Source organism: Neoarius graeffei, chromosome 13, assembly GCF_027579695.1.
Source record: "Neoarius graeffei isolate fNeoGra1 chromosome 13, fNeoGra1.pri, whole genome shotgun sequence".
NCBI lineage: Eukaryota > Metazoa > Chordata > Actinopteri > Siluriformes > Ariidae > Neoarius > Neoarius graeffei.
The window spans coordinates 32,820,920-32,848,260 of NC_083581.1; the positions used below are offsets into that span (position 1 = coordinate 32,820,920).

The 27,341-nt window shown below is 43.8% G+C and overlaps 1 protein-coding gene across 1 annotated transcript; it reads right to left on the minus strand.

Moving 5' to 3' along the window:
* On the minus strand, nt 1-27,156 carry csad (cysteine sulfinic acid decarboxylase). Its single transcript, XM_060936645.1, has 14 exons — nt 27,022-27,156; nt 20,385-20,570; nt 20,175-20,301; nt 19,593-19,683; nt 15,482-15,704; nt 5,714-5,793; nt 5,562-5,616; nt 5,206-5,322; nt 4,901-4,965; nt 3,676-3,757; nt 2,690-2,889; nt 2,473-2,524; nt 2,013-2,102; nt 1-287 (listed from the first exon to the last, which is right to left on the minus strand). Exons 1-14 carry the CDS (start codon nt 27,154-27,156, stop codon nt 114-116), a joined length of 1,677 nt encoding a protein of 558 aa, XP_060792628.1. The 3' UTR covers nt 1-113.
* Nucleotides 27,157-27,341: the final 185 nt, after the last annotated feature.

Sequence of the window (27,341 nt, forward strand, 5' to 3'; positions counted from 1 at the left end):
GCTTGTCTAAGAAAATCAAAAGGTGATCGAGAGCGCCCTTAAAGGGTGTCTCTGGAAAGAACAATGATGGACGATGACTAAAGAACGAATGATGAACAGCACCCAGAGCTCATTTACAGATCTTTCCCCAGCCTCTCAATCTCATCAAGGAAGAAGTCCAAGTCGCTGTGTTGCAGTTGGGGAGAAAGGATGATCATGCGGAAAAAATTGACTCGACCCTCCAGAGGCTGATAACCCACCATCATAGAGCCACATTTTATCATGCGTTCCTTGATGATTGGTGCCACCTGGTGGACAAGACATGATATTTAATAATGATATAAATAATTATATTTTTAATTCATGAAAAAGTAGCATATACAGTGGTGCTTGAAAGTTTGTGAACCCTTTAGAATTTTCTATATTTCTGCATAAATATGACCTAAAACAACAACAGATTTTCACACAAGTCCTAAAAGTAAATAAAGAGAACCCAGTTAAACAAATGAGACAAAAATATCATACTTGGTCATATATTTATTGAGGAAAATGATCCAATATTACATATTTGTGAGTGGCAAAAGTATGTGAACCTTTGCTTTCAGTATCTGGTGTGAGCCCCTTGTGCAGCAATAACTGCAACTAAACGTTTGCGGTAACTGTTGATCAGTCCTGCACACTGGCTTGGAGGAATTTTAGCCCATTCCTCCGTACAGAATAGCTTCAACTCTGGGATGTTGGTGGGTTTCCTCACATTAACTGCTCGCTTCAGGTCCTTCCACAACATTTCGATTGGATTAAGGTCAGGACTTTGACTTGGCCATTCCAAAACATTAACTTTATTCTTTTTTAACCATTCTTTGGTAGAACGACTTGTGTGCTTATGGTCGTTGTCTTGCTGCATGACCCACCTTCTCTTGAGATTCAGTTCATGGACAGATGGCCTGACATTTTTCTTTAGAATTCGCTGGTATAATTCAGAATTCATTGTTCCATCAATGATGGCAAGCCGTCCTGGCCCAGATGCAGTAAAACAGGCCCAAACCATGATAATACCACCACCATGTTTCACAGATGACATAAGGTTCTTATGCTGGAATGCAGTGTTTTCCTTTCTCCAAACATAATGCTTCTCATTTAAACCAAAAAGTTCTATTTTGGTCTCATCCGTCCACAAAACATTTTTCCAATAGCCTTGTGGCTTGTCCACGTCAACTTTAGCAAACTGCAAACGAGCAGCAATGTTCTTTTTGGAGATCAGTGGCTTTCTCCTTGCAACCCTGCCATGCACACCATTGTTGTTCAGCGTTCTCCTGATGGTGGACTCATGAACATGAACATTAGCCAAAGTGAGAGAGGCCTTCAGTTGCTTAGAAGTTACCCTGGGGTCCTTTGTGATCTCGCCGACTATTACACGCCTTGCTCTTGGAGTGATCTTTGTTGGTCGACCACTCCTGGGGAGGATAACAATGATCTTGAATTTCCTCCATTTGTACACATTCTGTCTGACTGTGGATTGGTGGAGTCCAAACTCTTTAGAGATGGTTTTGTAACCTTTTCCAGCCTGATAAGCAACAACAACACTTTTTCTGAGGTCCTCAGAAATCTCCTTTGTTCGTGCCATGATACACTTCCACAAACATGTGTTGTGAAGATCAGACTTTGATAGATCCCTGTTCTTTAAATAAAACAGGGTGCCCACTCACATCTGATTGTCATCCCATTGATTGAAAACACCTGACCCTAATTTCACCTTCAAATTAACTGCTAATCCTAGAGGTTCACATACTTTTGCCACTCACAGATATGTAATATTGGATAATTTTCCTCAATAAATAAATGACCAAGTGTAATATTTTTTGTCTCATTTGTTTAACTGGGTTCTCTTTATCTACTTTTAGGACTTGTGTGAAAATCTGATGATGTTTTAGGTCATATTTATACAGAAATATAGAACATTCTAAAGGGTTCACAAATTTTCAAGCACCACTGTATTCAGTAAACAGATATTCTGGTATTCTCCATGGGTTAACCTTTGCTAATTTGTCCTGGTAATCTGTGTCATTCTCCTTTCCTCTCAGGCTGGGTGGCACAAACCAGAAGCACACGTTCACAAACTGCGGCTGTGGAGAAATATGAAAGAACCAACATTTTCAAGCATTGTTGCAATGTTTGCTTGTCATTGGATTGGCTTCTTTTTGGTCATTTTATAGACACACCCCTTCACATCCTCAGAAATTATTATGAGGAGAAGTTGCATATTGTATTGATTGTTCAAGTGTGCTTGAAAGTGATGTCATGAGAATCCTTGCTAATGCTAACTCTCGATGAACTGCCGTAAGTTTTGGGGGCGGAGCTTTGTGTACATGGGTGGAAATAGGGGTGAGCTCAAGGAGTAAAATAAATAATTCAAATCTTATTCCTCGACATATTTTTCACAAATCATACCTAACACAACTTTAACTGTATTAGATTTGAATAAAATAGTATTACCTCAGAGACCAGCTGAAACCCTGCTCTTTTCTTCATCTCTGCAACAAGATACCTAAAGCAAACAGCAAGTTATAACCCATCACCACACTGACTCATGGAGTAGGATATATTTAATGTACAGTAGACTGTATAAAATCTACAAACTATTTTCTGTTTTCTTAAAATTAGACAGGAAGTTTTTTTTTTTTGGTTGTGGTTGCTTTTTTGTCTTGTTTACCTTTTATTGGCGAAAGCCATTTCGACGCGGTCAGCGAGGCCCTGAGACCCTACTGCCTTCCACATGAGCCACAGTTTCAGACAATCCACTTTGCGTCCACACTGGACGGACTTATCCCCGGTGTCCAGATGTATGTCGTAGAACTTGTCTTGCTGGAACAAATAGGTGGCGTTTGCACAGTGGCAGCGCATCAGCAGGTTCTGGTGAAAGAAATTGTATAAATAGGTTTTACAAACTTGTGGTTAAAATCCATGCAAAAGAGAAACAAGAAAGTGTGTCATTTTCAGAACTACAGTACTGTGCCAAATTCTTAGACACCCTACTTTTTTTCATACAAACTTTGTTATAGATTTCTATTTTATGATTTCTACATTATCGAGTCAGTGCAAAAACATTTTAGAGTCCAAACATTCGTTTTTCCAGCACAAAATTAAATGTTACAGAAAAAAAAATGTTTGTATCTGAGCAGCATATTGCATTAGAGACCACTTTTCAGATTAAAAAAACAAAACATAATGAAGGCTACTGGGTTTTGGTGCAAAATTAAGCAGCAAGTGTGAGAGTCAAAGTGTCCAGAAGAACTGTGGCTGGTTCTGTAAGATGCTCAGTAAAACCTACAGCTCATTTCCGCATAAAACTGCACTCATTGTACCTGGGACTACAATTATTTATTTATTTATTTTAAGCAAAAGGTCGTCTCACACCGAATATTGACTGTTTCATTTATTATGGCTTACTGCTGTTTATAGTATTTTTTTTAATGTTGAAACATTTAATTTCATTATTTTAAGCCATTTTTGCTCAACAGTATTTCTTTACATGTGCTTAAGACTTTTGCACAGGGCTGTATATATAGGAGAAAATGTCACTACATGAAGAGTTTTCCCAGGCCACCACACAATTTTCAGTGCTTGCCTACTTATTCATATTCTCTCTATGATGTCATAGTAAATATATTTCGGACAGATTGTACCCCACTATCGTACCGTTGTGTCTCTCAGCAAAATAACGGAGCACTGAAGGCCGGTCATCAGCATTTTATGTGGATTCCAGGTTACAGAGTTTGCCCTAAACACACACACACACACAAAAGAACAACCCCATTAGGGAATGTGATCTGGAAAAAGGAAGTTGTTCACGACTTTTTGTTGGTGAACACAGGTTTAGTGGAAAGTCACTCAAGTCTGTGGATTGACGTAACTTCCTATTCAAGATTTCTGTTAATATAAGAAGGAGCTTTAAGGTCTTCAGTCTTGGATTTCCTTTTTACTCTGCACTTTTTTTTGTTTTATATGAAAAGACATAAATCATTTGACAAAACAGACATTTCCAGGTTTTCCATTGTAACCGATGGAAATGTTATCAAAAACGTTACTGAAGATTTGCTGTTTCATATCCTTTAGGAGAAAACGGGCAGCTAAAAACGCTAACCTGCACTATATTTAGTACAAGTTGTGTGTTACGTACACTACAGCAGTATGCAATTTTGAACGCAGCCCATAAGAAAACATGATTTCTCCTCCATGTTCCTCAAGTTTTCCCTCACTGTTCATCTTCTTCATGTTAGATGGTTAACAATTCTAGCTTTCTAAAGCAATTTTATTTGGAACTGTTTCTGAAAGGGAAACCCTAAGGGTGCTTGACTGAAGTTTTATTTATAAGTGTAGTATATTTGTAAATTAAAATGTTATATTCTCCACTATTTCTAGCAATATGGCGGCACGGTGGTGTAGTGGTTAGCACGGTCACCTCACAGCAAGAAGGTTCTGGGTTTGAACCCAGCAGTTGGCAAGGGCCTTTCTGTGTGGAGTTTGCATGTTCTCCCCGTGTCTGCATGGGTTTCCTCCGGGTGCTCCGGTTTCCCCCACAGTCCAAAGACATGCAGTTAGGTTAACGTGGGGCGGCCTTGGGCTGAAGTGCCCTTGAGCAAGCTATTTAACCCCTGACTGCTCCCCGGGCGCTCTAGTGTGGCTGACCACTGCTCGGGGGGTGGTGCACGCGTGTGTTCACTGCTTCAGATGGGTTAAATGCAGAGGATGAATTTCACTGTGCTTGAAGTGTGCATGTGACAAATAAAGGTTTCTTCTTCTTCAATACCCTGATGTCCCTGTTCACAAGTCTTGGTACTCTGGTACAAATGGTAACACAGTTACAGGACAGGCCACTTCAATGGAAATAATGATAAAATATGGAAAATTGATATGTATATACCTTTCGATTCCTGCTAATAAATGTTTGTGTTTCTTGGAAAACAGCACGCTTCCTCCCCAAGCAGCCTGTAGAACAGATAGAGGAGGAGAAGGACATCAATCACAATAAGGCTGTTTATCTGTACTTTCTGTTCCTTGACTACTTTAGACATTACCTACTATTTTCTCACAGCTAATGGAATTCCATTTTGAGCTTGCATAATAATCCAAAGGTGCTATACATTCAGGGAAATTAATTTATACTAGCGTCTCATGTTCCATGTGATTTTATGCAACACGACTGCTGACAAAGAGGACGTGGCTTACGTCGACGTGCATCCACATTCCGTTCCTCTCACTGATGTCAGCTATGCGCTCCAGAGGGTCGAAGGCACCTTGTACGGTGGAACCAGCTGTAGCGTTGACAAAGAACGGGTAAGCACCCTGTAGGAAAGAGAACATGCTAATCAAATGCCAGCCACCAAAATTTCATTACTGAAGTCATATTGAGTAACTGCTAAACCCCATACATACTGTAGACTGAACTATAAAAATGTGGCGCATTAAAACCACAGCCTAATTGTAAGATTTTAGTTTAGAGTTTCTATGTCCATGGTTTGCATTTAATTTTCATGATAAATAAAATATGATAGAAAAGTCAGTTGGAAAGATAATGCATATACTTGTGATTTGGCATGAACAATTTTAACTTCGAGGTCTTCTGGGATCATTCTGCCACTGTGGATACAAAGAGATTAAAGAAGGATGAAGTGGACTCCAGGCGAAGTGGAGTATGCAGAAAAGACAAGCAAAGCCCTCATATAAACTAACATACCTGTTGTCCACTTTCACGTGGTAAATGTTTTCCATCCCAATACCAAGGAAGGCAGCTGACTTTTTCATCGAATAGTGGCTCTGCAAGGAACAAGGGTGGAATTTGATTTGTACTCTTACTCAAATTTCTAAGAAAAAAAAAATCATACTTGTTACTCCTTATATTTTCATTTTGACCTATAGATACAAATATTTCAAACAGCTTACTTTTTTTATTAGTAGGTAAGAAGAAGTTGTCTTTTGCTGGAGTTGCCAGTTCATGTTTCGTTTGCCTCTCAAGTAACATGAAATATCTGCCTTTAAAATTCACCATTAAATCTAAAGAAGTATGTTAAGTTAACTTTAAGTCTGGTAAAACATAGTAAAATTTTGCAATTTCGCTAGTTCTGTTTGCTAGCTAGTTAAATTTTGTAATTTAGCCATATAAATGAGCAAACTTGTTAAATTAGCTAGCTAGAAAAATAAGCAAGCTAGTTTAGTTTTGTAAATCAGCTTGGTAAATTAGCTAGCTAGGTTTTCATTGCTAATATACCGTAACTTCAATCAATTCAAGAGGGTTATTAAACATTACCTAACAAGGGAACCATATTTTATTGGTCTGGTTTATCTGTTCATTACCAAACCATTTTGCTTCTGCCTGTTATAACTGTTTTTGTCCTGTGCTCATTTTGTGACTTCAGTATTTTTTTAGTTCCCTGTTTATGCCTGTTTGCCAGTTTGTGCCTGTTCATTGACCACATTTTTGCTTACTGCTTTCAATTTGTCTGCCTGTTTGAACTTTCATTAAAGCTTATCTTAACTGCACTTGCATCCTTTCATTCTGAGCCTGGTTTTCGTAACTGAATGCTTCACCACAACATGGATGCAGCAGAGCGAGAAAACTTGGGCAGCGCGCTCGATCAGGGCCAGCTGATGAACAAACAATAACAACAACAACATCTCCAAGCCCCCGAGGAGAAGCTCATACAGCTGGCTGATGCGCTGTCACAAGTCTCTATAGTTCGCTTCATGCAAACCCACTCAGTTACAACCAGCTCTCTTATTGCAGAGCTGGATAAGTTCTTGGAAGAAGCTGCTCAATACTGGGGCTTTCTGTTACAGTGCTCCATGTATTTCGCTGCTCAAGAGGGAGCTACCAATCAGGAAAAGGTGGCTCAGTTCATAAACTTGCTAACTGGCTATCCGATGGGCTACTGCACTCTGGGAACAGAACAACGGGGCCACGCTAACCTATGAACAGTTTGTCTCAATGTTTCGTTGTGTGTTGACCATGTACCTTATGGTAATGAGATCGGCGAGAGTCTACTGGACATTCAGCAGGGATGTCCAGTAGCATGCTGCTGAGTATGCACTCAAGTTCCAGACAGTATCTGCAGGAAGTGGATGGAATGAGCCTGCGCTACAGGCCATCTTCCACCATGGACTGAATGCAGACATTCTAATGGAGCTCCCCTGCCATGACAACCAAATCACCCTCAACGCCCTCATTGATCTTGCCATTCGCCTGTACCAACTCATTCAACGTCGGTCCAAGGTGTCAGGTCCAGCATGTTTGTTAGCTTTGCCTGCCAGTCCAGAGTCCATGCAGATTGGCCGCATCCAGCCCAGCATTGCCGAAAGAAAGAAGCGACAACTAGAGGATTGAGGTTTCTACTGCAGCAATACTGAGCACTTCATCTCTGACTGCCCACTACGTTGTAGAACTCCAGTCCAGAAGGAGAGCAGAGAGGAACCCCCTGCAGGCTCTCACCCAGCTCCGGTGAGTTAGTTCCTGTCTCTCTCTCACAAAACCTTGTCACTGCCAGTATAGATAGAAGACTCGGGTTTCCTCTCTGCACTTACAGCATTAATGGACTCAGGAGCCAAAGGAAACTTCATAGGCCATCACATGGCCGAATGACACCAGACCCCATTACTTCCCTTGTCCAAGCCTCTGCCCATTCACACCATTGATGGTGGACCCATTGGTGTTGGTACTGTCAAACATTGCACTCTGACACTGATACGCCACATCAGCATCCTACACAAGGAAACCACAGGCTTCCTGGGCCACATCTACAACTGTTCACCCCATTGTATTGTGCATGCCATGGATGGAGCTTCATGAGCCAGTCATCTCATGGGCTGGGGGGAAATCCTGCAGTGGTCACCGTACTGCCTTGAACACTGCCTTCAACACCCACACCTCTGCCTCGCTTCCAACTTGGTGGAGAGTCCAGAAACTGCAGAACAAGTTCAAATTCCCAGGGAGTACCATACACTCATGGAGTTTTTTGTTCAGCAAAAAGAAAGCCAGTAGTCTTCCCCTGCACCAACCATATGACTACACCATTGATCTGCTACCTGGTACCTCTCCACCTCGAACCTCTCCACCTCGCAGTCACATCTACCCTCTGTCTCTCTCAGAAAAACAGGCCATAGAGGAGTATGTACAGGAAGCAATTGCCCAGGGATACACTTAACCCTCCACCTTGCCCACCTCAGCAGACTTCTTCTTTGAAAAGAAAGGTAGGGGTCTACGTCCATGCATTGATTATCAGGGGTTGAACCAGATCTCTGTGAAATACCCTTATCCTCTGTCTCTTGTGCCATCAGCCCTAGAACAGTTACACTCAGCAAAGGTTTTCATCAAGTTAGACCTCAGGAGTGCCTACAATCTCGTGTGCATCCGCTTGGGAGACGGGTGGAAAACTGCCTTTAGTACCACCAGTAGACACTACGAATATACAGTCATGCCATATGGACTCTTTGGCTCCCCCTCTGTCTTTCAGTATTCAATCAATGACATGCTGGGAAAATTTGTGATCACACATCTCACATGTCAAACAAGTCCTTTCATGTCTGCTTGAGAACCAGCTCTTTGTCAAGGGAGAAAAATGTGAATTCCATGTCTCCACCATTTCCTTTCTGGGGTACACCATTAGTGCCACTTGGGTGACCATGGACCCCATCAAGGTCACAGCTGTCATGTCCTGGCCCACTCCACAAACTCTCAAAGACCTGCAACATTTCCTGGGGTTTGGCAACTTTTACAGGCACTTCATATGGGGATTCAGTGGCATCACTACACTCCTCCTGAGAGTTTGACCTGGAATTAGGCCACACACTACCCTATCACACTCCCACTGGGTGTCCAGCCAACTTCACTTATGTTCCCCCATGCCTCAGGTCTAGTCTCATCACCATTACCTCTCCAGCCACACCCAGGGGTTCACCATACAGACCAGCTCCTAAAAGTCAAGTACTGGTGGCCTCACAAGGTCTCTGACATTAATAAATTTGTTTTTTTCTTACACTGAGTGTGCTCGAGCCAAATTTCCCAGGTCACTGCCAGCAGGCAAGCCCTTTCCTACTCCTCAGTGTCTCTGGACCCACATTGTAGTGGACTTCTTGACTGATCTCCCAGTATCTCAAGGGCAAAACACCATTTTGATCATTTGTGACCACCTCCCTCATTTTTTTTTATGCCTGGTGCCTCTACCCAGTCTGCCCACAGCCTTTGAAACAGCAGAAATGTTTTTCAGCCATGTGTTCAGAAACTTTGGTATCCCTGAAGACATTGTGAGTGATTGGGGTGTCCAGTTCACCTCTCAATTCTGGAAGGCTTTCATGGATAAACTGGGCATCTCTTTGAGCTTCACATCAGGATACCATCCCCAAGCCAATGAACAAGCTAATCAGGAGATCAGCACATTTCTTCATTTATTCTGTGCTGACAATCAAGAAGATTGGTCACATTTCCTCCCATGGGCTGAATATGCACAAAATTCCTTGCAGCACTCTGCTACCCAGTTGACACCATTCCAGTGCATGCTAACTTCCAGCCTGCCTTGTTCCCATGGAACAACAGCCCCACAGACCTGCCAGCAGTTGAAAACTGGTTCCAAAGAAGCGAACAAGTGTGGGAAGCTGACCAATGTATCGTCCAGGCCATGCAAAGACATAAGAGAAATGTTGACCGCAATTGGGGCAAGACCCCCCCGCCGAGTACCAGCCTGGGGATGGAGTTTGGCTGGCTATCAGGGATTTTCAGAACTTGGCCAGCTGTCATAAACTAAAACCATGTTACATTGGACCCTATAAGATTCTCAAGAGGATAAACAAAGTCACTTACCATTTAGAGTTACCCCATCAGAGCTAACTCTCACCTTCCTTCCATGTTTCCCAGCTGAAACCTGTCACACCAGGACCACTTGCATCCCACACCTCTGCCAGCTCTCTCAACATTGAGGGTCAGTCTGCTAACAATGTTTGTACCCTCCTAGATTCACACAGTAGGAAAGGGGGCCTCAAGTATCTTGTAGAATGGGAGGGGTACAGCCCCAAGGAGCATTGTTGGGTCTCAGCCAAGAACATCCTTAACCCTATGCTCACCCAAGAATTTAATGCTACACACCCTGACAAACCTGGTCCCCATCCCAAAGGCCGCCCTCGTACACGTACAGCTCCCAGAGGGAGCTCATTTGAGGAGCTCGGTCACATCCACTACCTGTTCTCTGTGACCTGCATGTTCATTCACTGTGCTACACCTTCCATCATGCTCTTCACCGCTCACTGTCACTGGAGTATTAATTATAGACACCTCTTCACAATCACAGCCACACTACTTAAGGACTTTGCACACACACACACACACACACACACACACACACACACTGCAAAGTATTGTTCTAATTCATCTGTTCATTACCAAGCTGTTTCGTTTCTGCCTGTTATCACTGTGTTTTTATTTTGTGACTTCAGTATTTTGAATTTCCCTGTTCATACCTGTTTGCAAATTGCTTGACCTGTGCCTGTTCATTGACAATGTTTTTGCCTACTGCTTTGGATTTATCTGCCTGTTTGAACTTTCATTAAAGCTAATCTTAACTACACTTGCATCCTCTCATTCCAAGCCTAGTTTTTGTGACACACCTGGAACACTTTGTCAAAAGTTAATTCGTAGAATTTCTTGCCTTCTTAATGCATTTGAGGTCATCAAACAGTAAATAGTAAATAATAAAATTAAATAGCCCTATTCCACAATTGCAGTAATCCATATTACTGTCATGATCCGCCCCGGACTTCCACTCCGGAGATTTATTATCTCCCAGCTCAGCACAATCCGGATCCGGGACGGGACTTCCATCTTGCCGGCATTCACTTCCTGGTCTGCTCTGCTGTGTATAAATAGGCCGTTCTCAGAAGGGGACTTTGCCAGAACATCTTGTCTGTTTCTCATGCCGTCTCTGTGCCATTTTGCTTCCTGGATTTTTGCTCTCTGTTTTTGCCTATTCTTTGCCACAGTTTTTGCACTCTCATCTTGCCATTTTTTTTGTTTTTGTGCTACATTTTTTGTTAACAGGTTTTTTTTTTGTCTGGACTATTTTTGCTATTTTTGTTTGTTTATTCTCTTGGACTTTAATTAAATATTTTTTATTCATTGGATTTTCTGGTTTGTGTTTCTGCTTTTGGATCCTACTCACCACATCTTGTCACCCATAACAGTACGTTCTGGCCAACATGGATCCAGCGGAACTGAACCATCTGAGAATGGCTATGCAGCAGCAAGGAGCCCTCCTTGGGACCCACCAACAGGAACTCAGGCAGATCACCCAGAACCTGGCCACCCTGTCTGACTCACTCAACCTCCTAGCCACACAACTCCAGCACTCCCAAGCCGTGCCTACCCCTGCCCAGCCACCTCTTTCTTCACCTCCCGCCACCACAGCTCTCCACGAACAAAGACTCCCTTCGCCTCAACCCTACAGTGGAGAACCAGGTACCTGCAGATCTTTTTTTGTCATAGTGCTCGCTGATCTTGGAGCTTCAACCTCTGGCTTTCCCCACAGAACGCTCCCGGGTAGCCTATAACATCACGCTCCTCACCGGCAAGGCCAGGGAATGGGGGATGGAGGTTTGGGACGCCGACGCATCCTGTTGTTCCAGCTTCAAGGAATTCTCTGAGGAAATGAGGCGAACATTTGACCGCTCTCTGTCTGGCCGGGAGGCGGCAAGAGGGCTCATGGAGCTGTAGCAGGGGTCCCGATCTACCTCGGATTATGCCATCGAGTTCTGGACGTTGGCAGCATCATGCAGTTGGAACGAGAGTGCCCTGGTCGACGCGTTCCTACATGGCTTATCCGATGCCATCAAGGATGAACTCGTCTTGCAGGAACTGCCATCAGACCTCTCCAGCCTGATGGACCTTGCCAATCATATTGACACATGGGTTCAACAACGGAGGAGAGAGAGGAGCCGCCTCAACTTCAACCCCTCTCCACCACCCGCCTCGTCCATCAAACCCATGCAGGTAGATTGGGTATGGGTGTCAGCAGAGGAACGACTGTGCCGACGGAGCACAGGGGCTTGCTTCTACTGCGGTCAGCAGGGACACATCTGCCGAGCCTGCCTGCTAAATGGACGAGCCCACGAGTGAATCGAGGGGCCCTGGTGGGCAATGCTCAGAACCAGTCCCCTGCCAACCGACCGTTGCTCCCCATTATCATCACTCTCAACAACCGGCATCACCATCTTCAGGCGCTCAGCGACTCAGGGGCAGACAGGAACCTGATCTGCTCCGCCACCGCCAAGGATCTTGGAATCCCATTACTCGCCCTCAAGGTCTCTCTCACCGTCCTGATAGTAGCACTGGCTTGACCACCATCACTCACCTCACCACCCTGCTCACCCTAAGGATTTTAGGTAATCACTCCGAAACTATACAACTTCATGTCATGAACAACCCTCACGTTCCCGTTATTCTTGGATTACCGTGGTTGATGCAGCACAACCCCCACTTAAACTGGACTGACCACACCATCTTAGGCTGGAGTCCTTCCTGCCTGAACTCCGCTCTGCCTCCCGCCAAACCACCTCCTCCCTCAGCCAGCGAGTTTCCCAACCTTTCTCATGTGCCTCCGGAGTATCCGGACCTCAAGCCTGTCTTCAGTAAGACCCGAGCAGTGTTCCTTCCCACTCATAGGCCTTATGACTGTGGTATCGACCTCCTGCCAGGGACGGCGCCACCCAAGGGATGTCTCTACTCTCTTTCCCCCGCCGAGAGACAGGCCATGAAGAAATACATCACTGAGTCTCTGGCAGCTGGGATTATCCGCCCTTCCTCCTCGCCAGCAGGGGTGGGATTCTTCTTCGTGGAGAAGAAAGACAAGTCGCTCTGCCCCTGCATTGACTATCGAGATCTCAACGCCATCACGGTCAAGAACCGCTACCCACTACTGCTTATGACTACAACCTTCGAACTACTCCAGGGAGCCAAGGTGTTCACTAAACTGGAGTTATGCAATGCCTATCACCTAGTTAGGATCAGAGAAGGGGACGAGTGGAAGACAGCCTTCAACACCACCACAGGCCACTATGAGTACCTCGTAGTCCCTTTCGGCCTGACTAACGCACCCGCAGTATTCCAGGCATTGGTTAATGATGTCTTGAGGGACTTTCTTAACACCTTTGTCTTTGTTTACCTGGATGATATCTTGATTTTCTCTCGCTCCATGGAAGAACATCGGGGTCATGTCTGTCAGGTTCTTCAACGCCTGCTGGAGAATAAGCTGTTCGTTAAGGCAGAGAAGAGCGAGTTCCACCAAAGTTCTGTCTCATTCCTGGGGTTCATCATTTCACCAGCCAAGATCCAGATGGACCCCCTCAAGCTGGAGGCAGTTGCTGACTGGCTCACCCCATCTTCGAGACGAGAGCTCCAGTGCTTCCTGGGGTTCGCCAATTTTTACAGGTGTTTCATCCGCAACTTCAGCACAGTGGCTGGACCTCTCTCAGCCCTGGCCTCGACCAAGACCAAGTTCAAGTGGAGGGAGGAAGCAGAGAAAGCCTTTTCCAGTCTCAAGCACAGGTTTACCACAGCACCCATTCTCACCATACCCAATTCTACCAAGCAGTTTATCGTCGAGGTCGACGCCTCCAAGTCAGGGGTCGGAGCCATCCTATCCCAGAGGGCCAACGACAACAAGGTCCACCCATGCTCCTTCTCCTGCCGGCTATCTCCAGCCAAACAAAACTACAACATTGGCGACCATGAACTACTGGCCGTGAAACTAGCCTTGGAGGAGTGGAGACACTGGCTTGAGGGGTCTGACCTCCCATTACTAGTCTGGACCGACCATAAAAACCTGGAGTATCTCAAGTCTGCCAAATGTCTCAACTCCCGTCAAGCCCATTGGTCTCTTCTTCTCCTGATTCAACTTCATGCTCTCCTACTGCCCAGGCTCCAAGAACAGCAAACCCAATGCCTTGTCCAGGATGTTCTCCTCCCACCAAGAGGAGTCCAAGCCACCCGAGACTATCCTTCCTCCATGCTGCCTGGTGGGAGCCACTACTCTAGAGGTTGAGACACTCGTGCAGAAGGCCCTGGAGCAGGACCCCGGTGAAGGTAACTCCAACAATATTCCTCGTAACCATCTGTTTGTCCCCTGTCATGTGCGAACTCAGGTGCTGCAGCGGGGTCACGGTTCCAAGTTGGCCTGTCATCCGGGAGCCGCCTGAACCCTGGCTCTCATCCAGCAGCGCTTTTGGTGGCCATCCATCAAGGAGGATGTCCAGGAGTTCGTGGCAGCCTGTGACACATGCTCCCAGAACAAGACACCAAATTGACCCCCTGCCAGCCTACTAAGACCCCTTCCTACTTCGCATTGACCTTGGCCTCACATCGCCCTGGATTTCATCACAGGACTCCCCAATTCAGGTGGCAATACATGCATCCTCACTGTCATTGACCGTTTTTCTAAGACCATCCATTTCATTCCTCTGCCCAAGCTCCCCTCAGCCAAAGAGACTGCAGAACTACTCATCCACCACGTTTTCCGCCTACATGGTCTGCCTACTGACATAGTTTCTGACCAGGGTCCTCAGTTCACTGCACAGTTCTGGAGAGCCTTCTGCAAACTCATCGGGGCCACCTGTAGTCTCTCCTCAGGCTTCCACCCACAGACCAACAGCCAGGCAGAACAGGCCAACCAGGTTTTGGAGGTTGCACTCAGGTGCATGGCGTCCAGGGATGCCAGTTCTTGGAGCAAGTACCTTCCTTGGATTGAATATGCACATAACACTCTCCCTTCCTCTGCCACAGGTCTCTCTCCGTTCCAGTGCTCACTAGGGTACCAACCACCACTGTTCCCCAGCCAGGAGGAGGAGATCGCCGTACCATTAGCCCAGGCCTTTATACACCGCTGCAGGAGGACGTGGGCATTGGCCCGGAGAAGACTCATTAGCTCCGCACTCACATCCAAGAAGCAGGCCGACAAACATCACTCCAAGGCACCCACCTACCGAGTGGGCCAACGAGTTATGCTCTCCACGCGCCACCTACCACTTAGGGTCGTCTCTCGCAAGCTGGCACCCAGGTTCCTTGGACCCTTCCTCATCAAGAAGGTAATCAACCCATGTTCTGTTAGACTGGCATTACCACTCACCATGCGATGTGTTCACCCTACTTTCATGTATCACAGCTTAAACCTCTGGTTTCCAATCCAAACTTTTGACTGGTACTGTATAAATTTTCAGTCTTTAATACTTGAGCATGTTAAAATGTAGATACTTTTTTGTTTTTTACTTTCAGTTTCTTTCAGATTTTTGCCTCCATAATTTTACTTTTAACTGATTTTGATGCAGCACCCAGTTTCCCTGTACTTTTCCTACCCCTTGCAAGGAATATGATAAAGCAACTGCTTATCAGTTTTAACAAACTCAAGTGATGCACACAAAGCAAACAGTTGTGATGATATTTATTTCAATAGAACCCTGTTTTGCTTATTTTTACCTCCTGTGATGTGAACACAGCCAGACGTGGGACAGACCACAGGCCTTGTGTCTTCACCTGAGGAAATGCCCAATATCGAGCCACATTCATGGCATACATGTTAGAAATAGAGCCTCCTGGGCAGAATATGCCATCCCCCTCAGACCAGCCCACTAGGGTGCGCAGACTATGGAGAACCACATCCTCCATCAGAACAAAGACCGGCGCCACCTCATAGGTGTACCTGAAAATATACCATTTTAAACTTGGTTGATTCTGTTATTCTTATCTAGACCTTAACAAAGTATAGCATAAAACACTCGGGACATGCTGTTATAGGAAAATAATCAACAATGGGATGGTGTGGTGTGGCAACACATGAAGCAGAGTTACTCTAACCACCCAGAAGTTGATTAAACTTAAAGTAACAGCTTTACCTCAGACTGTTACTGACACTGGAGACTCCTTCACACTGTATCAGTATCTAAATGCATTTTAAAAATTTGTTTATTATTTTACTGTCTGAATTAGTCATTATTATAGAAATGTATTAGAACGAGTGTATTATGATTTGTCTTGCAGATGAACTGTTGTCAGAGCTGCTGTTAAAGCAAATTAATCAACCCCATCTGACAAATCACAATTGCAATTTCCCTGCAAAGTTACTTAGTGGTATAGATAACAGAATCTGTTATGGTTAAGCTCTTATACTGTGGATAATAGCACCACAAAAATGTGAAAACATGAAATGTACAGCAAGAAAAATCCTACGATGGCATATTAAGGCCAGCGTAGGTTAAAAAAAACCTTCAAATTTCTGAGATTAAAGTTAGAAATTCACGAGAAAAAACTCAAGTTCTGAGACTAAAAAAAGGTCACAAATTTACAAGAAAAAGATTTAGGAAAATAGTGTTTTTTGCAAGGAAATAGATTGCTTCAATTTGCAAGGTTCAATTGACGTGAACTCACCAAAGACTGAGATTTATAGGAAATTCACTCTTTCTTCCTCGATCGTGCAATATAAAAGAATAAAACACTAAGAGATTTTCAACTGCATTTCTCAGAATACACTGCAGCCGGGAAACATATGATTGTCTGTTGTGCTTCCTGAATGCAACAGGAGAAGAACATATAAAGAACACAGCTTTGTTTATCCATGTCTTTTTGGTCTTAGCTGTTTATAAATGTATAATTATTGTGCAACAGCAGTTTCCTGTGACTTTCAGTGTGTGGATTCTTATCATCAGGCCAAATCTTTGTAACTTGAAACAGCTGAGCTGAAAGTTATAGGAAATGTAGTCTTTCCTCTTTGATCATGCAGTACAAAAGAATAAAGTGCTAAGAAATTTTCTGCTTCATTTCCCAGAATGCACTGCAGCCAGGAAGTTGGGCAGCATGAGATCATTTCTGAGTTTTTTTTTTTTTCCTCGCAAGTTTTTGACTTTTTTAATCTTGGAATTTCTGAGTTTTTTTTTCCTCACAAATTTATGACTATACTTTTTGAGAATTTCTATCATGAGAAGTTTTTGCCCATAATTTTTTTTACTTTATCTTGGAAATTCTGAGTTTTGTTACGTCTGCATGTGGTCGCACTTGGTGTGACTCAAGCTGTCACTCATGTCCATGCACATTTGCGCTCTGAGCGCGCAGCACCTGCCGCAAGGACTAATTATTATGCACCTTTTCTGAATTAGAAGGCAATCATGGTGTACCCATATAAGGACTTTGAAAGCATACAGACTTTGCGAAGTATACGTGCTGTACCAAGTGTTTTATGTTACCAGGCATTGTACTGTCTATATTACTCGAGTTTTGACTTTTGTTTAACTGCACTCTGACTTTCGCCTTTCCGCTGTTACTCAGTTTGCACCTCACTCGACTTTTGCCTGTTTAATGGCTCTGCCTTTGTCTGATGTTTTTGTATTGTCTGCATGCCTATTCTAAATAAATTCTTCCAGCAATTATATCTGTTCAACTGCTCCAATACATGACAAGTTTTTTTCTTGGACTATTAACCCTCTCCCCCAGCTCCATTTTTTTAAACCTACAATGACGCTAATATGCCATCGTAACCCTCAAGTCTTTTATCAAAATATTTTAGCAGCTGCCTTTTCGGTTGTAATATACTCTTACCATTAACAACATCGTCTAGTAAGCTGGTGCTATGGTGTACTTAAAACCATGAAATTGGGTTATAGGGTTATCTCATCTCATTATCTCTAGCGACTTTATCCTTCTACAGGGTCGCAGGCAAGTTGGAGCCTATCCCAGCTGACTACGGGTGAAAGGCGGGGTACACCCTGGACAAGTCGCCAGGTCATCACAGGGCTGACACATAGACACAGACAACCATTCACACCTACGGTCAATTTAGAGTCACCAGTTAACCTAACCTGCATGTCTTTGGACTGTGGGGGAAACCGGAGCACCCGGAGGAAACCCACACGGACATGGGGAGAACATGCAAACTCCGCACAGAAAGGCCCTCGCCGGCCACAGGGCTCGAACCCGGACCTTCTTGCTGTGGGGCGACAGCGCTAACCACTACACCACCGTGCCGCCCCGGTTATAGGGTTATGATGTTCTGAAATTTCCATGTAGTTCTACCTTTGTTTTTATATTCTTATAACAGTGTTGCTGATTGATATGAGAAGTTTATGTAACCCATATGAAAGGAGTCCACAGTGTCAGTTTTTTTGTAACAGTCAGGAAGTTTACCACCACCAGACAGTCTGAATGACAAAGAGGAGGTTGGTGACCTATTTTTAAATAATACCAGGAATTCACTTGTCACACAGATGTTCCACAACAATAAAAGCAATTGTCAATAGTTAATGCTTCACTTCACATCTCACCAACTCACCATGCATTACTTTCCTATAAATGAATGCCCCATGTGTTTTATTTTTCACATAATGCAATAAAAATGCATGGTTATGTCTTTTTGTCTCCATCTTTACTGCTGTCCCCACACATGGATATGCCAGTTACCCTTGGAGTGACATGATGTGCATGCAAAGAAATGTAATAAATAAATAAATAAAGCATTTCAAGGATATTTTCCAAAATTCATCCACTTCCATCCATCCATCCATCCCTCCATTATCTGTATTTGTACAAGGTCACAGGCAAACTGGAGCCTATCCCAGCTGACTATGGGCGAGAGGCGGGGTACACCCTGGACAAGTCGCCAGGTCATTGCAGGGCTGACACACAGAGGCAAACAACCATTCACACTCACACCTATGGTCAATTTAGAGTCACCAATTAGCCTAACCTGCATGTCTTTGGACTGTGGTGGAAACCAGAGCACCCAGAGGAAACCCACGCAGACACAAGGAGAACATGCAAACTCCACAGAGAAAGGCCCTCGTCGGCTGCTGGGCTCGAACCCAGGACCTTCTTGCTGTGAAATGACAGTGCTAACCACTACACCACCGTGACACCAATTCAACCACTTCGATGATGCAAATGGATTGGAGACCATGCTGGACATGCACTGATTTGGGCGGCACGGTGGTGTAGTGGTTAGCATGGTTGCCTCACAGCAAGAAGGTTCTGGGTTCAAACCCAGCAGCTGGCATGGGCCTTTCTGTGTGGAGTTTGCATGTTCTCCCCGTGTCTGCATGGGTTTCCTCCAGGTGCTCCAGTTTCCCCCACAGTTCAAAGACATGTGGTTAGGTTAATATGGGATGGCCTTGGGCTGAGGTGCCCTTGAGCGTGGCACCTAACGCCCAACTGCTCCCCAGGCGCTGTTAGCATGGCTGCCCACTGCTCTGGGTATGTGTGTGTGCTCATTGTCGTGTGTTCACTGCTTTAGATGGGTTAAACGCAGAGAGGAATTTCACAAGTGTGTGATGAATAAAGTTGTTTTCTTTCTTTCTTTTCTTTTTTCTGTTTCCTAAAAGCATCACAATTTTAAAACTTTCTTCAATAGGCCAAAATACACTGTCTATCTTATTGTGACCTTTGTGCTGCATTGTTCTGAGAAATCAGGGCACCAGGCTGATTCATGTCTATAACATGAAGGTTACTGAGGTTGTTCAGCAGGTGTATCATCTATCAGTTACAGTAGTAACATTCTTATTTTTTCTCCATGGATGCATACTTGTGCCAACTAGGCCACACTTACTGACTGGTGTTGAGTGTCTCCGTGAGGAGGCGTCCAGTCAGGGCATGATAGTCCACTCCAGCGAACAGCTGATTAAAGAAGCGAGGGTGATCTGTAAAGAAAGAAGACACAGCTGCAGATTCCTTTCAGGCCTCAGTTTATTCATAACGAACAGGCAGAGATTGATAGGGTTGATTCAGGCATATCTAATTCATCCTCTACAGTTCTTCCATATAAGGACCCATGTCCTATGTTACACTCTATTTTGCAAGGATCAGCACATGTTTATTCTTACTTCTTTCCTTGATCTGACATTTCACTGAGAAACCTGTCCTGCAGGCGTCACGATTCAATGTTCACCCCACCCCTGTTTCCGGATTTCTTCATCACTCTGTTCCCCTTTCTGCCCCTCCAACTATGTTCCTCTTCTGCAATGCCATATCTTGTATATAAGCTTGTGTATACACAAATAAACTTGGGTTGTTCTCATATCTATGTGGTGTGTTGTGAGTTCAATCCCCAGGTCTGTCAGGTTAAGAGACTCTCACCCACGGTTCTGGTCCAGATAAAAAGAAGTACCTAGTAGAGATGAACATGACTTACTGGTTTTCACACTGTATTTAGCGACGTCGTGTACTCTCTGCAGCAGCTTTTCATGAGATTCCCCATGGTCTCTCAGATCCAAGTCCAAAATAGCCTTCAGTTGATCAGGGTCCTTCCACTCACACACCTGTAAATATATTGTTAGATACAGTTTCTAGCATATTATACAGTACTACATTATGCTTCGGATGATTGCTTTGCTGATGGGACCTTTTCCTTCACATCTGTAGCCTTATGAACCGCCTCCTCCAGGATCATTTTGAAAGCCTCTGAGAGGAACTGCTCGCCTAATGAATGGTCCAGTTCAGCTTCATCCACATGATGGTGGCCATTTGTGCCGTTGCTCATAGTGCACTCTAAAGAATTGAACAAAATAATATAAGCTGTAGAATGTAACTATATAAAAATAGGAGACTGATATGACATCAGGTTTTTTTCTGGCTTTCTTTGTAACAGTTAATCTAATTAACACAATTTATGCCTCATCACAAATAATTTGCCAAGATATGTTTGCTTCTTTAGCTTTGAACTGGAGCTATGAGGTAATGTAGTTCATGAATAATGGATGTCTATCTCACCCAGTTTTTAAAGGTCTGACTCTAATTCTATGTAGTTATTTGGTAATATAAGGATAAATAAAACAAAAGCGCTGGTAATCTTCAACTCCACATCCACTGAATGAGAAAGGAATGATTAATCATAAATGAAATGACAAATGCAGATTCACTAAATGAGAGGGAAGAGAATCTTGGCTGAGAAATGATTCACTCACTCAAAATTAATTCACTGAATTCAACAGAGAGGAATGATTCTTCGTTGTGAAATGATTCACTGATACTGATCCACTCAATGCGAGAGGAGTGAATCTATGTTGTGAAATGATTCACTTATCCACTATGCAAGAGACAAGTGAATCTTGTCATTAAATGATACACAGATTCAAACACTGATCCACAAATAAAGAGAGGAGGCAATCTCAGTTGGGAAATGATTCATTGAATCATACAATGAGTTTGATTCAGCGAATCATTTTATGACAGATCATTGTAAAACGATTCACTGACTCAAAGACTGATCTGCAAAATGGGAGAAAAGTGAATTATGGTTATGGACAAAATGATTCACTGACTCAAACAGCGATCCCCTAAGCAAGAGCGGGGTGAGTGAATTCGCTATGACCATAATTCACTGCTCTCTGATTTAGCAAGTCAGTTTGAGTCAGTGAATCATTTTACAATGATCTAAGTCATAAAATGATTCACTGAGCCACAGAGAGAGAGAGAGAGAGAGAGAGAGAATCATGGCTGGAAATGATTCACTGATTCAAACACTGACCCACAGAGAGAGAGAGAGTGTCTTGGATGGAAATGATTCATTGATTCAAACACTGACCCACAGAGAGAGAGAGAGAGAGAGAGAGAGAGAGAGAGAGAGAGAGAGAGTCTTGGATGGAAATGATTCATTGATTCAAACACTGACCCACAGAGAGAGAGAGAGAGAGAGAGAGAGAGAGAGAGAGAGAGACTGTCTTGGATGGAAATGATTCATTGATTCAAATACTGACCCACAGAGAGAGAGAGAGAGAGAGAGAGAGAGAGAGAGAGAGAATGAATGAATGAATCTTGGATGGAAATGATTCATTGATTCAAACACTGACCCACAGAGAGAGAGAGAGAGAGAGAGAGAGAGAGAGAGAGAGAGAGAGAGAGTCTTGGATGGAAATGATTCATTGATTCAAATACTGACCCAGAGAAAGAGAGAGAGAGAGAGAGAGAGAGAGAGAGAGAATCTTGGATGGAAATGATTCACTGATTCAAATACTGACCCAGAGAGAGAGAGAGAGAGAGAGAGAGAGAGAGAGAGAGAGAGAATATCTTGGATGGAAATGATTAACTGATTCAAATACTGACCCACAGAGAGAGAGAGAGAGAGAGAGAGAGAGAGAGAGAGAGAGAGAGAGAGAATATCTTGGATGGAAATGATTCACTGATTCAAATACTGACCCAGAGAGAGAGAGAGAGAGAGAGAAAATCTTGGATGGAAATGATTCACTGATTCAAATACTGACCCAGAGAGAGAGAGAGAGAGTATCTTGGATGGAAATGATTAACTGATTCAAACACTGACCCACAGAGAGAGAGAGAGAGAGAGAGAGAGAGAGAGAGAGAGTATCTTGGATGAAAATGATTAACTGATTCAAACACTGACCCACAGAGAGAGAGAGAGAGAGAGAGAGAGAGAGAGAGAGAGAGAGTATCTTGGATGGAAATGATTCACTGATTCAAACACTGACCCAGAGAGAGAGAGAGAGAGAGAGAGAGAGAGAGAGAGAGAGAGAGAAAATCTTGGATGGAAATGATTCACTGATTCAAATACTGACCCAGAGAGAGAGAGAGAGAGAGAGAGAGAGAAAGAGAGAGTATCTTGGATGGAAATGATTAACTGATTCAAACACTGACCCACAGAGAGAGAGAGAGAGAGTATCTTGGATGGAAATGATTCACTGATTCAAACATCGGTTCACTGAACGAGAGAAGAGTCAATTTCAGTTATGAAACGATTCACTGAGTCAGACTCTGATCCACTAACCGGGAGAGAAGTGGTTTATGGTTATTGGCCAAAAGTATTCACTGACATAAAAAACACTGATCCATTAAAACAAAACGGAGTGAATCACTGTCATGAAAATGAGTGACACTGGCGATAACAGACACTGATTCACACATCCTTAAGGAGTCATTCAAAAAGTGAAAAACTGAATTTTTCTCAGACCAAACACAGACCCTGTGATAGAGATGGTGGAATAGTTCCTGCATGAAGTTTTATTAAAAATGATGTTTTTTCGCAGCGCTTTCCTAAAAATAAACAAACATTACAATTCTCTCATTTATTTATTGAGAATATTTTGAGTGTGTCTCAGGTACGAGGCGGATGTAAGTGCAGAGTATATTTAATAATAAAGTGTAAACACACACACACACACACACACACACACACACACACACACACACAGGCAAACAGTCCACATCGGCAGACTAAATCCAAAACATTAAACATGCAAAGGCGAGAAACCGGTATAGAACCGCAGGGACTCCCACTCGGGTAGAGCGGCTCGGTAACGCGCACTGCTGTAGGCAATACTTCGCAATGATACTGTATCTGAATAGTCCTTAAAATAGGTGCACGCGCAGCTCTTTAATTAAGTTTAATTAATGGCGCGCGTGCTGGAGTCCGCTGGATGCGCGCGCACGCGCAGGACTGACAGTGTGATAGCTATGGTAGGAATATACAATTAGGTCCATATATATTTGGACACTGACACAAATTTTGTTTTTTTTTACCTGTTTACTGAAACATATTCAAGTTATAGTTATATAATGGACATGGACATAAAGTCCAAACTTTCAGCTTTCATTTGAGGGTATCCACATTCAGTGGCGATTCTAGGGTCTAGTGGGGCCCCAATCAGAAATTCATTGGGGGGCCCCACCACCGCCCGCCCACAACAAAAAAAAACAACATAAATAAAGTATGGTCATGCTAGCGCGAGTGAAACAAGACTAGCACCATTTGCACTACATCATTCATTATCAACGGTAGGGAAAAATACTATTGTCTCTGTTCATTATTATTGCTACTGACTTACCACCATCTTGCTTTCTTCTCCCCTCGTCTTCTTTTTTCTTCTTTCTTTTTTCACTCCCGGATGGATAGTTTCTCTTCATAATAATTTAGCCATGGAGGTCTACCAACACGCAATATGTGCACGTTAATAGCCTACAGGGTTTCCGATTTGTGCAAACGTGGTTGCACGCGCAGGAAGGGATCCCTCTGCAGACTGCAAGCGCTGATTGCTTGAAGACTTTTGTCACTCAAAAATGTGGTCACACAATTGGCTGCTTAGCATTTTGTTCCTCCCAACAGCTTATTGTAAACGGGAAACCCGTGAGAGTCAGACTCAGCGAATGACTTTTCAAAACGCAAATTTCGATTCTTCTTCACTCTCGACTCGCAAATTTCTCTATCAACTGCTGTGCAAATTTCGACTCTCTGTCGCCACCTGGTGGGGGCCCCAAGCAGCTGATTGGCTTGCCTGGTGAGAAAAATCGCCTCTGTCCACATTAAAATTGGATGAAGGGTAGTGATGTGCGGATCGATACTGAAACATCGATACCTCCGATACCAGATCTTTATACTCCAAAATCGATCCTCAAATCAAGATATCGATACTTTTGATACTTCAGTCATTTGAGGTAATGTATATCATTAACAGGAACACAGTGGAAAGTACTACTTTTTCTTCCGCCTGGGTAAGTGCTTAATGCGTAAGCGCTGCGACACGCTGCTCAGTCCGTCAGTCACTCAGTCTGTAGACGCAATGGCGGAACGTAAACGAAGTCATGTGTGGAGCTATTTCAGCTCCACAAACAGCCAAGACGCGGTTTGTGATGTTTGTGGAAAAACAGTAAGGAGTTGTGGCAACACAACAAACCTGGTGAAACACCTCAGGTTAAACCACAAAACAGAATACGAGGCATTTACGATGAGGCGGACAGAAGAGGAGAGCACAGTGTCGGTGCTGGTGCTAGGGCAAGACAGACATCTCTATCGGAGTCCTTCGGTGCTGCAGGCAGGCAATATCCGGGTACAGAGGGAGAAAATGCGGAGCTTTGAGTGGCGCTAAGCACCGTTGCTGTTGGAGTTATTCAAATGAATAAATATGGTCATGAAATAAGTAACGAAACAAATACATGCTTCAACAAATAGCTGCATGAGTTCAGCTTGGAGTAATAATATGTGCATCACTGAGATAATCTCACATAGGCAAAAAAGCCTAGATTTATTCAGGTAAGGTTTCCTAAAGAATTGATCATTTAAAGTGTATTACATAGACTAGGTGTCATTAAATTATACAGAGCAATTGCAATAAAACAGCAATGGTGAACTTATATACTAGAAAAGATGGATAAAAATAACATTTTATCTTTAAAATATGTCTATTATTATTTACAATCAGTCTAATTTGCTTTAACTTAAATGAATATTTTAAAATCTAGGTATTGACAAGCGGGCGGCACGGTGGTGTAGTGGTTAGCGCTGTCGCCTCACAGCAAGAAGGTCCTGGGTTCGAGCCCCGGGGCCGGCGAGGGCCTTTCTGTGTGGAGTTTGCATGTTCTCCCCGTGGGTTTCCTCCGGGTGCTCCGGTTTCCCCCACAGTCCAAAGACATGCAGGTTAGGTTAACTGGTGACTCTAAATTGACTGTAGGTGTGAGTGTGAATGGTTGTCTGTGTCTATGTGTCAGCCCTGTGATGACCTGGCGACTTGTCCAGGGTGTACCCCGCCTTTCGCCCGTAGTCAGCTGGGATAGGATCCAGCTTGCCTGCGACCCTGTAGAAGGATAAAGCGGCTAGAGATAACGAGATGAGATGAGGTATTGACAAACTTGTGCAATTACTGTGGCATTTATTTATTTAATTAAATATTTTACTGGCAATTTCAATTTGAGTCACCCAGTATTATAAAACAGTAAGTGTTTGTATCCCCTTACTGTGGGCTATTTGGAGAGACTACATGCATAGTTGAATCTAAATAAGATTAAGCATTCAGTGCAGAGTAGCCCCATCATTTGTTTTGCTCTGCGATTTTATGTCGTTTGAATATGATTCCCCAAGAGCAGCAGCACTCACAAGATGCCTGGGAGAGATGATTGTGAAGGATCTCCAGCCTCTGTCCATAGTAGAAGACCAAGGTTTCCAAGGATTTGTGAGAGCTCTTGACCCAAAATATAAACTCCCAGGAAGAAAAGAACCTGACAGAGACTCACCTTGTAAAGATGTTTGATGAATGCAAAGGCAAAGTAAGGGCATCTTTGCAAAATGCTTCCAGTGTTGTACTTACCACTGATATGTGGACTTCAGTGTCCACAGAGGCATATTTGACTGTAACATGTCATCTCATTGAAAACTGGCAAATGAGGGAATTTGTTTTGGAAACCCACACTTTCCATGGGCAGCATACAGCAGATAATATCAGTTTGGCGCTTAAACGCATCACAGAAGAATGGGGCATAACTGACAAGGTTGTTGCAGTTGTGACAGACAATGGTGCAAATATGGTTGCTGCAGTGCACAAGGCTGGATGGAGGCATCATCCATGTTTTGCACATACACTGAATTTAATTGTAAAGGACAGTTTAAAAAGTGTCCCGGAAGTTGTGAAAGTGCTGGAGAAATGCAGTGCGATCGTGTCCTTTTTTCACCACAGCACACAGGCCACACAGAAGCTCAGGGGTATTCAGCAATAGTTGAAAGTGGCAGAGGACAAGCTAATCCAGTCAGTAGATACTCGCTGGAATTCAGTTTTTTACATGCTGGAGAAACTCTGTGAGCAAAATGAAGCTGTGACCACAGCCCTCTGCCTTTTGGGGAGGAATGCATTGTGCTTAAATGAGGGAGAATTATCCCTCATCAAGCAAACAGTTGATGCACTACGGCCATTTGAAGAAGTGACACGGGAAGTTTCAGCTGAAAAGTATGTTTCAGTCTCCAAAGTGATTCCGCTCGTGTCACTCATTCACAGGGCTGTAGCAGCCTGTGAACGTCAAGGCAGCTCCCTTGCCACGCAACTGGCACAGCAATGTCAGCGCAGATTCAGGGGTATTGAGAGCATTCACTGTCTAGCTGCCAGTACATTTCTGGATGTTAGGTTTAAACATTTTGGTTTTCGAGACAAAGACAATGTGGAAGTAATGAAAAAACGTCTCCTCTCTGAAATGCAGGAAGTCTATCAGACAGGAGAGGCAGCTCCCACTCTAGCCCCAAGCTCAACAGCTACTGTTAATTCTACCTCATGGCCTTCTACTTCAGGGTCTTCTACTTCAGAGCCTTCTACCTTACGGCCTTCTGCCTCAGGGCCAAACCAGAGACCTGCCCCCTCAGGTTCAGCTGTATCAAAAGGAGGGATATGGACTGATTTTGACATGCAGGTTTCGTCAAGACAACATCACCGGTCAGCTGCCAGTGATGTGCTCATTGAAGTACGTCGGTACTCTGAAGAAAAAGTGATTCCCCGAGATAGGGATGCACTGACTTGGTGGCAAGAACATGAACCAACCTTCCCAGCCCTGAGCAAACTAGCAGTGAGATACCTGGGAATTACTGCCACTT

Bases quoted from the DNA above. Each gene is read 5' to 3' on its own strand.
- csad (XM_060936645.1), bottom strand. From the start codon at position 27,156: ATGTCAAAATCAGTCCATATCCCTCCTTTTGATACAGCTGAACCTGAG. The intron at 20,571-27,021 runs GTAGAATTAACA...ATTTTTATATAG, and splicing joins CTGAAGTAGAAGGCCATGAG to TTACATTCTACAGCTTATAT. The intron at 288-2,012 runs GTTAACCCATGG...CTTGTCCACCAG, and splicing joins ACCAGGACAAATTAGCAAAG to GTGGCACCAATCATCAAGGA.